The sequence below is a fragment of the Gouania willdenowi genome, chromosome 5 (assembly GCF_900634775.1).
Source record: "Gouania willdenowi chromosome 5, fGouWil2.1, whole genome shotgun sequence".
Taxonomy (NCBI): Eukaryota; Metazoa; Chordata; class Actinopteri; order Blenniiformes; family Gobiesocidae; genus Gouania; species Gouania willdenowi.
In genome coordinates this window covers 27197025-27209850 of record NC_041048.1, presented here as the reverse complement: position 1 = coordinate 27209850, position 12826 = coordinate 27197025, and the positions used below count along the sequence as shown (strand labels likewise).

General features: G+C 40.0%; 1 protein-coding gene across 2 annotated transcripts; it reads left to right on the top strand.

The window, feature by feature from the left end:
* Positions 1-930: 930 nt before the first annotated feature.
* Positions 931-7199, top strand: LOC114463305 (keratin, type II cytoskeletal 8-like). Of its 2 annotated transcripts, none has more exons than XM_028446784.1 (9): positions 931-1472; positions 4564-4772; positions 4912-4972; positions 5265-5360; positions 5464-5628; positions 5968-6093; positions 6194-6414; positions 6520-6566; positions 6867-7199. In XM_028446784.1, exons 1-9 carry the CDS (start codon positions 1020-1022, stop codon positions 7142-7144), a joined length of 1656 nt encoding a protein of 551 aa, XP_028302585.1. In that variant the 5' UTR covers positions 931-1019; the 3' UTR covers positions 7145-7199. The 2 variants fall into 2 exon arrangements, with proteins under 2 accessions (XP_028302585.1, XP_028302586.1); XM_028446785.1 differs by having other exon boundaries at positions 932-1472; positions 6520-6560.
* The last annotated feature ends 5627 nt before the right edge of the window (positions 7200-12826 follow it).

Sequence of the window (12826 nt, the reverse complement as noted above, 5' to 3'; positions counted from 1 at the left end):
ATAAACTGTATTTTCTGAGATAGATGATAGATGATCTTCATCACATCACTTCCATCTATCTATGAACCCATGCAACTATCTATAGGTGGAGCCGGCTGTGTGGGAAGATGGTGAGTACGACAGATGTCTGTTTGCGTTCCACTTGGCTGATACGGAAGGAATGTAAAGCCAGAGACATTGTGTTAGTTTTGAAAGCATGGCTTAGGCCATCAATCAAATCTGTATAAGGAGCACACGCACACCACATTACTTAGTGTATAGTACATGCAGTTTACACTTTTTAGACCTTGCTGCAAACTTTTTTTTACTATACACACGCTGAAAGATACTCAACACACCACAAGGCTTTCATTAAATATTTTTAAAACACAATAAAAAGGAAGAATTATGCCGTTTGTAGTTAAATCTTCTACTTCTAAAACAATTAGCTTCACGGTCACAGCCTACCAGCAAGTAATGGAGATCACACTGGCCGACCAGAATTTACCTACGTTACTATATCACGTCTATGAGAAGTCCAGAGGAGAAGAGAAAGTCATAAAAGTGATTTGCTTGCTCATTTTAACCAAGGTTTGATTTCATAATCTATGTTATTGTAATTCTATATATGCATAGAAAATGGAGTTAGTCTGTGTGGCATTTAAAAGTTGTTTTTAACTGTTTGTTTATAAAGTGAGTCATAGGGAGTCTTCTTACTGATAAGGCAGATCCTGGCAGACTGTGACCTGTGAGTGTTTCAATGTTTCTGCAGTGGTTTGAAGGGAAAAAAAGCATAGTGAGTATTACATAATTCCAGAAGTTGTAGATACAGTTTTCTTTCCTGCCATTCCCTCATCGCTCCCTCGCCCCCCTTCACTCCCCTCCAGCTAAGGACAGCAACCAATCACACCAGAGCTGGGTAACTCCCCTGCTCTGATAAATAGCAGTGAGGACCATAAGGAGGGTCTATCTGCCTTACTCTCCTTTCCTCAGCAGAGGCTCTGCTTTCCCACCTCCTCAGTAGCACATCCTCCAAAACCATGTCCGTTAGAGCCATGAAGACCACTACCTTCTCCACCTCGTCATCCTCCAGGGGCCCATCCCAGGGCTTCAGCAGCCGCTCCTTCTCTGGCTACGGGGGTCATGGTGTGGGGAGTGGCAGGCAGAGCTACGCTGTCCGTAGCTCCTATGGCGGAGTGGGCAGCAGTGGGGCAGCTGTTGGCGCTGGGGGGTTCAAAGTGGTCGGTGGGTATGTTGCTGGGGGATCTGGACAAAGGGGTGGTGGAGTTGAGTTTGGCTATGTGGGTTTTGGTGGAGGTATGGGAGGTGGCGTAGCCAATGAAATGGTGGCCCCCATTACAGCAGTGACTGTGAACAAGAGCCTGCTGACCCCCTTGAACCTGGAGATTGACCCTGACATCCAGGTGATCCGCAACCAGGAGAAGGAACAGATCAAGACCCTGAACAACCGGTTTGCTTCTTTTATTGACAAGGTTGGTGAACTCAAATTTTGGAAAACCCAAGTTAATAAACTAAAAGTCCTATATAGCAGTGGTTCTCAAACAAGGGTCACAGTACCCGCTGGGGTCCTCGAGTAATAACATGGGGCTCTGTTAAATAATTTAGATAGAAAACTATTATTCATGTTGTATCATTACAAAAGTGTATTACAACACATGAGGACCAATTCAAACAAAACAACCTACTTTACATGTACAGTGTATGGATACTGGACATCATGCACTGCTGTATCACTGAAGTGCAATGGCTGTCTCAATGGCTATAATAGCATGCAAAAAAAGTACTTTCATTTTTAAAAAAATATTAGTTGGTAGATTTATTGGTCAGACATTACCCAGATAGCATACAGATGTGGGCAACATCTTGTAATGATCTGGCACTTTTGAATTCTTCTGGCGCATACAAAACAGATGTGAGCCATAGTTGGCCCACATATGATGCTGCAAATGTAGGCTAGTTATCTTTAAACATATTCGGGCCAGTTTTCAGAATCAGAAAAACCTTTTTTGTCCGCGCGGGGTAATTGACTGAATTATGGCAAGTGAGCATCGACTAATCTGGATGTGAGACAGAAGTGGCCCACATATAAAGTACCAAATCTATTTGGTTTGTCCTTGGCTGACTTCTGGCATTGGGATGGCTTGGTTGTGGTCAGGTTTTGGCAAACATGCCAGCTCAGGGCTCACTGGGCCAGATGAGGATGGTAATAAGACTCGTACAGCTAACTAACTCAATTTCTATTACAACAATCTTAAATATGCTCAAATAATAGATAATTTCCATGAAAGATAGGGCTACAAATAGCAGTAATTGTGTTTAATTGACAAGATAGTGGCCTTGACAAAATGTATAAAAGTAATTCACAAAGCATCTTAGGCCCTAAAAGAGCACCAAAGGTAAAAAAAAAAAGATAAATAAATAAAATAAAACTGTTTAAGAAGCCTAAAAGTGTCTTAAACAAACAAAAACAGAGAAAAAGACAGAGGTCGACAAGATATTATCTGTATGTTTAATGACAGTGATTTAATAAGACTCTACCGCCTTATATTTATTATTATTCATTTATTATTATAGTGTTTCTGTTTGTTTTAGTTTTTCACAATATCCACCAAGTTGTATTGTTTTAAACTCTAACTGGCAATAAAACTATTTTGATTGTGACTTTTCTCACACAGTGTATTGTAATAGCAGCTTTGTATTGCTGTGTGATTTGTTCACTCCCTTCTCTGTGTGCTGTAATCTCTGTCCTCACTTTGATTGCAGCAGGTAACAGCGCTTCACACTCGTATCTTGTGCCACACAGGAGAGGGAACGATGCATTGATTAACAGGGCCAGCAATCACAGTAATCAGTGACAGCTGATTGTCTGCTCCACCATTAGTATCAAATACATAAAGTGGTAAAATTACCAACGTAGACAATAAATAAATCAATCTAATAATCTGCATGTGAATGAGGTTCAAACATTTCAAACTGTTTACAAATTAATTACATTTTGCTGAATTAAATTAATTTCATGATTACACATTTCTTAATGCAGTTCAAGTATGATCAGTTGATTTTATTCTCCATTCATTATTAGGAGCACAGAGTTTTTTCCTTTTCTTTTTCCCCCTTTCTCTAACAACCAATGACAGCTTTTAGCAGACTGTGTCATATCCAGCAACAGAGTCAACCACACCTCCTCACTAAGATAAAACATTCTGTGAACTCCTTGTCAGAGTTGCTCTCAGAAACTTCCTGAATCATTTTAAGCTAAGATTCCTTGCTTAGAATTTCTAGGCTAAGTTAGGAGCCCTCTGAGGGGACTGAGAAGCTTTGTGAATATGGGCACAGGTTATTCAGACCAATAGTCAATCTTTTCAGTGGATGAACCCCCTGTAAAGTGCCATCCCATATCCATTAGTATGTTAAATTGAAGGAAAAAAATACCTTTAAAGTGGCAATATAAGGAGATCTGTTTCCATTCCTCTGAATGATCTTAGATCTTTTCATGTTTTCTGCACTATGCTTTCACCCAGGTTTGCAGGGCTATTATGGCTCAACTCATATATGCAGCATTGCTTGAATTGAGGTAGCCACAGCATTAGAAGTTCCCTCTAGTAAAAAAAAAAAGTAAGATAAACTGTATCTCTGTAAGAAGGCAATATTGCACATTGTTAGAAATGATTAAATCTTCAAGCCTTAAGATTGGCAACAAGTGAAGACACAAAAAAGTGAGGAAACATGGCAGTAAAAGTTGTTCAGTACTTTGAGATATGTCATGTAAAGAAAAAAAAATAGATAAACCAACTATAACTAATTCCACAACATCTAATTTGCTTACCCCTACTATCAAAACTATTAAGGTTTGATCACATCACTAACAAGTTAAGCAATATGTTTTTTTTTTTTAAATAATTGCAATCTTTCATTGGGTTTCTCAAACCTAATTTTCCTTTATACATTAGATCAGTATTTAGGTGAAACAAAGATGTTATCTCACAGAGAATAGCCAGATTTCTCAGCTATTGTTGCTGGGGCTCAAATTGACTTCATTTGTTTAAGGAGGAACCCACAAGCGATCCAAGATAACAGTTAAAAAGTAAATCAGTCACTCTGAAACACATTCTTCAGTTCATTAAACAAAGCTCAACCTGTGCACGCACACACATGTAAGTTTTGTTCTGTTTGCTGAGCGGTGGCAGAACCTCACCCAGGGTCAGGACACTGAATGGAAAAGCTGTAAAAGGAACAAGCTGTCATGATTTGGAAACAGTGCCACACTGTGTTTGGATAAGAAACAATGGGCTGAACTTGGGGGGAATAATTGATGTGACATTCAGAGGTTACAGGTGGTGGGAGAAGATCAAGTTTGAGTCAAGGCTCATCAACAAACATGCCATTCATGCTTTCTAAGTATCCTTCACACACCTCAATCACCACTTCTTAATACATTACACTAATGCAATTTCTTTCAAACTGCATCCTTAGAAGCTTCTCAATAATATTAGCATTTTTAATACACTCATGGTTCTGGTGACAAGTCTTTGGTTTGACTTTCTGGAATTGTTTCTTCTCTAGGTGCGTTTTCTTGAACAACAAAATAAAATGCTGGAGACCAAATGGAAACTTGTGCAGGAGCAGACCACTTCCCGCTCAAACATCGATGCCATGTTCGAGGCTTACATAGCCAACCTGCGTAAGCAGCTGGACAACTTGGGTCATGAGAAAGTCAAACTAGAATCTGATCTGCATCACGTGACTGGTATGGTTGAGGATTTTAAAAACAAGTGAGTGAAGTTTTTCAAACACTTTAATCAACATAGATTTATTTTTACTGACAAATATGAGTATATTCCATTTGCTTTCTATACAACCAAGTTCTACTTGAGCTTGAATCCTATTTTGACTTTAAGCTCTATTTTCTAGGTACGAGGATGAGATCACCAAGCGCAACGAGTGTGAGAACAACTTTGTGCTTATAAAGAAGGTGTGTGTGTGTGCTGCCTTGATCCAAACAAAATACGTTGAAATCCAGTTCCTTCCTAATTATTGTTTTTGTTGCTTAAGCAGAACACTCGACCTTCTTTGTTTCTTATCAGAACAAAGATTCATATTTGACATTGTTGGTAAAGTCTGCCAGCTTGTGCCAACTATCACAGTGTAGCTGTGGTCATTGTAGCTCACCTCCATAAAATATTTATTGGATGTGCTAGACATTATTAATCTTGTGTGTAAACCAACATAAATAAATGCTCTTTTTGTCGTTCTCTCCACTGAAGGACACAGATGCAGCCTATATGATCAAAGTGGAGTTGGAGGCCAAACTGGATGGGCTCTCAGATGAGATTGAGTTCCTGAGGCAGCTCTATGACACTGTAATACTCTCATTTATTATCCAATCCTATGGCACACATTACATAAGTTATGTTTTATTTATGGGTCATTGTTTTTCTCTACTAACTGTTCAATTTTGTGCAGGAACTCAATGAGCTGCAGAGCCAGATCAAGGACACATCTGTTGTGGTGGAGATGGACAATAGTCGGGACCTTGACATGGATTCTGTTGTTGCTGAGGTCCGTGCCCAGTATGAAGACATCGCTAATAGGAGTAGAGCAGAGACTGAGTCTTGGTACCAAAACAAGGTAGGATAAAGTATTTTCGAGATGTGGGTGAAAAAACCTGGAGTCAGTTAAATGTTCTCAGTCTATCAAATTTGTTACCTCAATTTAAAGGCAATAGACTTTCCATTTCTGGCACTGCATTGTTCTTCTCTAAATAGTTTTCTGTTTTTCTTTTTTTAAACCATGTTTAGCTAGAATCTTTCTGCACCTTTTGTCAAATGCTACACAATGATTTGACATATGGTATTTGGAATGCTGATTTCCATCGAAAATATAAGTTGTGCAAGAAACGGGTCCAGGTTAGCTTCAACTATCAGTCCAAATAACTCAAGCTTTCCTGCTTTTCTATGTTTGTGCCAGTATACAGAAATGCAACATACTGCAGGCAAACATGGGGATGACCTCAAGTCAACAAGAGCAGAGATTGCTGATATGAACCGCCGGATAATGAGGCTTCAGTCTGAAATTGACATGGTTAAAGCACAGGTAAACAAGACTTTCACTAATTATATTGGATGGGATATGCCACTATTTTGTATGTGTCTAAAGCTGTGTATTTATCTTCTTTTTGTCTGTCTTTTCACAGAGAAATAGTTTAGAGACACAGATTGCAGAGGCTGAGGAGCGAGGTGAGCTGGCAGTAAAGGATGCAAAACTCCGCATCAGAGAACTCGAGGACGCTCTTCAGAGAGCCAAGCAGGATATGGCCCTTCAAGTCCGCCAGTACCAGGAGCTGATGAACGTAAAGCTGGCTCTGGACATTGAGATTGCTACTTACAGAAAATTGTTGGAGGGAGAAGAAATAAGGTCAGAAGTGCATGCGTTGCAAAACATTGGAATTCAGGTTAACAATATTCAAAAAACCAATCTTGCAAACGGTTTGCTCTTGTCTTCATTTGTTGCTTTGTACAGGCTTGCAACTGGTATCAGGACCAATGTGACCAAGCAGACTTGTAAGTGTGAGTAAACATCAACATAAATAAATGTAAACAGGCAAAACAAAGAGTTTGATAGAAATAAATGTAAAACACGCCTATAAAAAAATTAAATTCAACATGAGTGATAAACCACAACAATAACACACATTCAAGGAAGTCTGCACCACTTTCAATTGTCTTAATACAGAGCAGACATAATGCACAAGTAAATAAAGTTAAAGTCACAAATATGAACAACAGAATTGACATTATTGGTGTAAGAAAACCCAAAGTCACCACTGTGTGCTTGTTGTAAACCTCTTTCTTCCTTTGAATGAATAGCCATGAACTACAATGTCTACGCCTTGGAGAGCTCCCGCACCCCAACTTTAGTCAGCTGCACCTTCAATGGACACAGCAGTGGTTCTGCCTCTGCTGTCGAGGGACCAACAGTAAAGAGCACCACAGTTACGAAGACTGAAACTGTGGTGGTCAAGACTGAGGAGAAGAAGGAAGCAGTAGAGGAGAAGAAGACAGAGGAGCAGCAGGTCACGACTGAAAATGCTACTCCTGAGAAGGAGCAGGAGCAGGTGGAGGTTGAAGCTGCTGCACAGGAGTGATGTTCACAATGCTTACTGGTTTCAATCGTGGAAATAAAAGGAAAATCCCATTCTCTATTGTCCAGTATCCAGTATTTTTTTGCATTTCAAAAGAATCATACATAAACATAGATTTCTCAGAAACTCCGGATATCAGCTTTAAAGAGTAACTAAATCCCAAAATTACTTTTTTCTGCTGAAAATACATGTATTTGGGTATGATGTAGTGCTGTTGATTCAGCCTGGTCCAACTCTTAATATTTTAGTCAAAGTATTTCAATTTGGCATATTTTGTTGTAAAATGTCAGAGTGACTGCCCTCTATGGGTTGAAACCCGGCTGATTAATTATTGCTATTGGCTGAGAACAAGATCATGTGATGTTTTGGGACCATCTTGCGTCACAAACAAGCAGTTAGCCCCACCTCTTTCATAAAAATAAGCACCTGTGAGCTCTACGCTCTGTGGTGAGTAGGTTGGATTTAGAGAAGCGTGAATAGAAAGTTGTACTGAGTAATGAGAATCTAGTTAACAAAGCTAGTATTTGGTAGTTAGTAGTTAGTATAGACTGTGCATGTCTTTACGGCTCAGTAGCCCCGCCCATAATCAAGGCATATTTTGAATTTCCCTCCTAGTGGTAGGTCAGGAGAAAGCAGGGGTTTGGTTACTCTTAAAAAACCTACTATTTATAAATGATGATATAAAAAATGATAACATAGTGTTTTAGTTCTCGATCATTGTTTTAATTTTTAGGAATGCAAGATTGTTCTTTAGACAGGATTGGATACTCTGACAGGCAAAAACTTTCAAGCAGAACTAAGTAACTTTTTCACCTTAATAAATCCTTCTCGTAGACCCTGTGAGGGTAATACAAGTGTTTATGGGGTGATTGGGGGTATTTCATCCCCCCCTGCTGTCTCCCTGCTGTCTCTGGCCAGAAAACAGCACTTGTAACTTTCCTGCCTCCAACCTGGTGGCAAGACGTACTGCTTTACGGCAGCCCAATACAAACTAAAGCTAGATTATGACCAGCCCCGTGGCTGCTCATGGTTGTCTACAAATTCACATTTCTCAAACATATCATGGCGGAGCCAGCAAAAAAAAACGGCAGAGAAGACCTTTGTCCGAGGAATGGAGCAACTCCATGCAGTGACCCAGTGCTCCATCAGGCAGCACACACAGAAATATTCATCCATCTATCTATCCATCCATCCATCCATCCATCCATTTTCAGAGCCGCTTTGTCAGCACACAAACAAACACTTCACACACATTTCCACACTCCCTTCCGTATTACTCCCACATCATTCATTTATTTTACTTGTCTCTCTTCCTCATACTGTTCACATGGTCAAATGGAACTATATGTGTGAAAGCACCCTTAGTGTCACTGTTGTTGTCTTGGGAGAGCAAAGGTGCACATGTACTGTAGCTGTGGGGTGGAGCAGGCAGCAGGGGGTGCAGATTTTTTCCGTCAGTGACATAACCAAAAGGGACCTTTAGGGGGAGCGCTAAGCGTAAGTTACTTAGTTCTGCTTTAAAGAGTAATTAAACCTTTGCTTTCTGCTGACCTGCTACTAGGGGAGAAATAAAAAAATGCCTTGATTATGGGCGGGTCTCCTGAAACAGCTAAGACACGCCCATTCGGGCTGCACTTAGCGCTGCAGTGACAGCTAAGCTCTGCTCAACTACAACAATCACAGGCACTCAGAATCTCAACGTGAAACTCACCCACACTCACAGAACTCTACAGACACTGTAAAGGTCACGGGTAAACAGCCCCTGCTCTACTCCAGCTTTAGTATCCCCACACACACACACAGAAACCAGGAAGACGCACACACAGCAACAAAAAGTACACGCATGTTCGCGCACATACAGAGACAGACGGGAATACACACACAATATGTCTTTAAAAACACACATAGCTTGATGAACCAGAGCAGACTGCACAGACTCACAAACATTACAATTGCTTCCACTGGGAATCGATCCTGCGTCACTGAGAAAAACTACATTTGAAAAAATTAAAATGGATTTTTAAAATTTTTTTTCTAATTATTATGAAATGAAAATAATACACAATCTTAAACTACTATATATATATATATATATATATATATATCAAAAGAAAAATGGGGTCACGACCCAATAAAGGTTGAGAACCACTGCACTAAATACCGTTTCTTTCCACTTATTTACAAAATATAATTCTTTAGAATGTGTCGTTCATTCCATCATTATGATCTATAGTTGTTTTTAAAAAGTTTTCTAAGCAAATTGTCACAGTCAGACAAAGGTAACTTGGATTCAGAAATAAGAGAAAGTGGGTACTTGAGCCAAAAAAAAAGACTGCTCTGTCATATCGTATAATGAACTCTGTCTTAGTCCCACCTCTAGTACTGAAACATTGTTTCCACCTAGTTTCACAGAGATGTGCAAAGTCTGAGCCACTTTCTTTGTGTAAAGTCTGCACTACACGCATTTAACCAGCAGATGACAGTGTAGGTCTTTGACCTACATTTTTCTCTAGAAGTCTTCTCTTTGTCTTCCCTTACAAACTGCACGCAGTGTTTATAACTTATAACTAAACTGAATGCACTACACTTCCCTGTTCGGTCCCATCATCCGAGCCTTCACTACATCTATCTGTGTTTTTTTTAAGGTCTTGCATACTTGTCTTGTCTCACCATCAATTCATCCACTAAAGTGCCAGATTTAGAAGCTTGAATAAACAAAGCCTAAACCTATTTTCATCTTCATAGTCCCTTTGCCACACACAAGGCGACCATGGATCGGTGGTAGAGTGGGTTGTCCAGCTACCAAAGGGTTGGCTGTCTTGCTCTTCCTAGACATTGTTGTTGTGTTGCTGGGCAAGGCACTTTACCCACATTGTCTTGTATGAATGGGTGTGAATTCAAAATGGCAGCCACACCTCTGTCAGTATGCCGCATTATGCAGCTGTAGCTACAATGTAGGTTACGACCATCCGTATGACTGGTGTGAATGAATAATAGTTTCTGTGACGCGCTTTGAAAAAAGCCCGATATAAATTTGAGCCATTATTATTATTATATTATTACATAAAACAACATAAAATGCTACAAGCAGTATAAAGACAAAAACTTCTACACATATTTCAACAAACCAGCTGAGTTTATGTCAGATTATGGGAGCAGTTTTAATTAATTCAGTGTCATGAAGAAAGAAGTGCTCAATCTGCAAAAAAAAAAAAAAAAAACTTTGGGCCTGACATTCCACTGCAGCAGGATTAATGTGGCATTAAAAAGTCATCATAAGACAGTATATTTGTAGTTCCAGAGTTCTCACCTGGAATTTTTCACAGCAGAGAGGGATTGCATGGCCCGCGAGCACCATTGGCGCATAATTTCTAACTCTCAGGGTCAAATTTAATGAAGTAAAGCTAAAGTTTGTTTCAGCCTTACTTTAAAGCTAAAACTTATTTGTTGAATTGGTCATGACACACACACACACACACACACACACACACACACACACACACACACACACACACACACACACACACACACACACACACACACACACACACACACACACACACACACACACACACAAGCTTTAATCGGGCCGAAAAAAGAAGACCTGGCCCGAGAGAACACGGCCCGAACCCGTCCGACCAGAATGAAGCCGATGTCTCTTTAAGCCCGAACACGTTTAGATTTGACGGTGTTCACATCTGTGCGTGTGCATGTAGCATCATGTGCGCTACGTCGTGTTGAAGCACTGTTTATATTGGACGGTGCAAACAGGCAGCCTCAGGGGAAGCTAAGTCACGGCAAGGGTCCTTAGGTGAAGACAAGTGCATCCGAGCAAATCGCCTGTATGGGCTATATGTACGCATCATTTCCGCATTTGGTCTAAGGATGCAATTCTATTTCTGGTTGCGGCATTCTGAATGCGGAAGTACCGGTGTTAGTTTAAGTTGCTGCTACAGTAACGGCAGATGGTCAAAGAGGACCAGGGTGCTAAGCTGCCCTCGTCAATGCCGGGTAGCTTTTATTTACGTTGTACAACTGTTAATATGTGATTGTGTTTGCAGCTCTGTGTGCGGTCACGTCACATGTATAACATCGGACTTCTCGGTGCAAAGTGGACTCACCGCGGCTGTTGTAAACAGGAAGTTACGTGTCTTCCACTTCTTCAACCCTATGTGTTTTTATTGGATTTTTACAAAATCTACAGTCTGTATAAAGTGATGAAAGAATAAAAAAATAAGCACATATATGATCTGTCTCATAAAAATAAATAAACATTTGAGTCGCTTCCACTGGGAATCGATCCTGCATCACTGAGAAAAAATAAAGCCACTGCATTAACCACTCGGCCACTGACCAGCAGTCAGCTCACGAATCTAATCTCGAAATAGCGTACATACTGGAGGTTGCAGAGGAAACGCAGTGTTTTTACTTTAACTTGTGATGATTCTTTTTGTTCACAAATGACTCTAAAAACCTTTTTTAAACAATCTGTGGAGCCAAATTTCATCATGGTACCTTCACAGTCCAGAACTATGACTTTGTTTCGGTTCAACTGGTAACCTACTTCCGACAATCAAAAAAAAAAAAAAAAAAAGTTCTGACAGTCGCAACATACCACAGGTTACATCTGGTCACAGGTAGTGTATAGACAAGAATAAAATACAAGCCTATTTACTGTCACTGTAGAGTGAATAACACGTACATCTGACTAAACATGATGATGAGATATAATTTCATTGTTTGTACATCGACTTGAATGTGTCTGTGGTAAAAGTTAAGCAAGTGAAATTACAAACACACTTGAACATCAGAAGATGTCTAACACATAGAGATTTATGCTGCACACTTTCATTGACCTCCTATTGTCCTACAAGTGTCCAACACCTTATAAATTTAGCTATCCCATCACAGGTTTAATCACAGCACACGTACTGTATCTATTGTATACAGCGAAACAGACACTATGAGCTCATTAACTGACGACCAAATTATTGTAAATCTACACAAATATAGTGATGTTGTGAGAAAAGTTTTGTATGTGTATATATTTATTAATTTTGACTGAATGAAGCATTATTTCTCATCGATGTCAACTGGTGATCCACTTCTGACGGTCGCAACACCCCACAGGTTACAGCTGCTCACAGGTAGCCTGGAAAATAAAAAAATTTATAAACCTGTTTAAAGACATTAAACAGTAAATTTAACAGCTGGCTAAACATGACTATGCGGTGCATTATACGCTTCCATATCACATATCATTTTCAACTTGAATGTAAAGTTACGTTTGCCACAATAGAAGGTGCAGCGCAGCACACAGCAGTGGTGGCTTGAACTGCTGTCCTTGCGTTTTTGAAGACAAAGCTTTGTTCGCTTACATGTCGTATTACACGTAAAGGGAGACGCAAATAGCAAAACAATACAACAACAACAACTAAAAGACGTGATAATAAAGGCAAATATTGACTAAACCGAGGGATGAGGTCGCTACCATAGCACAGTGGTAGCATTCAGTGATAGCCGGAAGTAAACAGCCTCCTGACATGTCAGCGGAAATTACGTCATGTTCCGGCGTGCATAGAGCTCATTAAATAGACGGTGCGGTTGATGCATAGACGGATCATCATGACCTCGGGCCCTGGGCACAAACCTGACATGGGCCCCTGCTATGGGACCATTATTGTA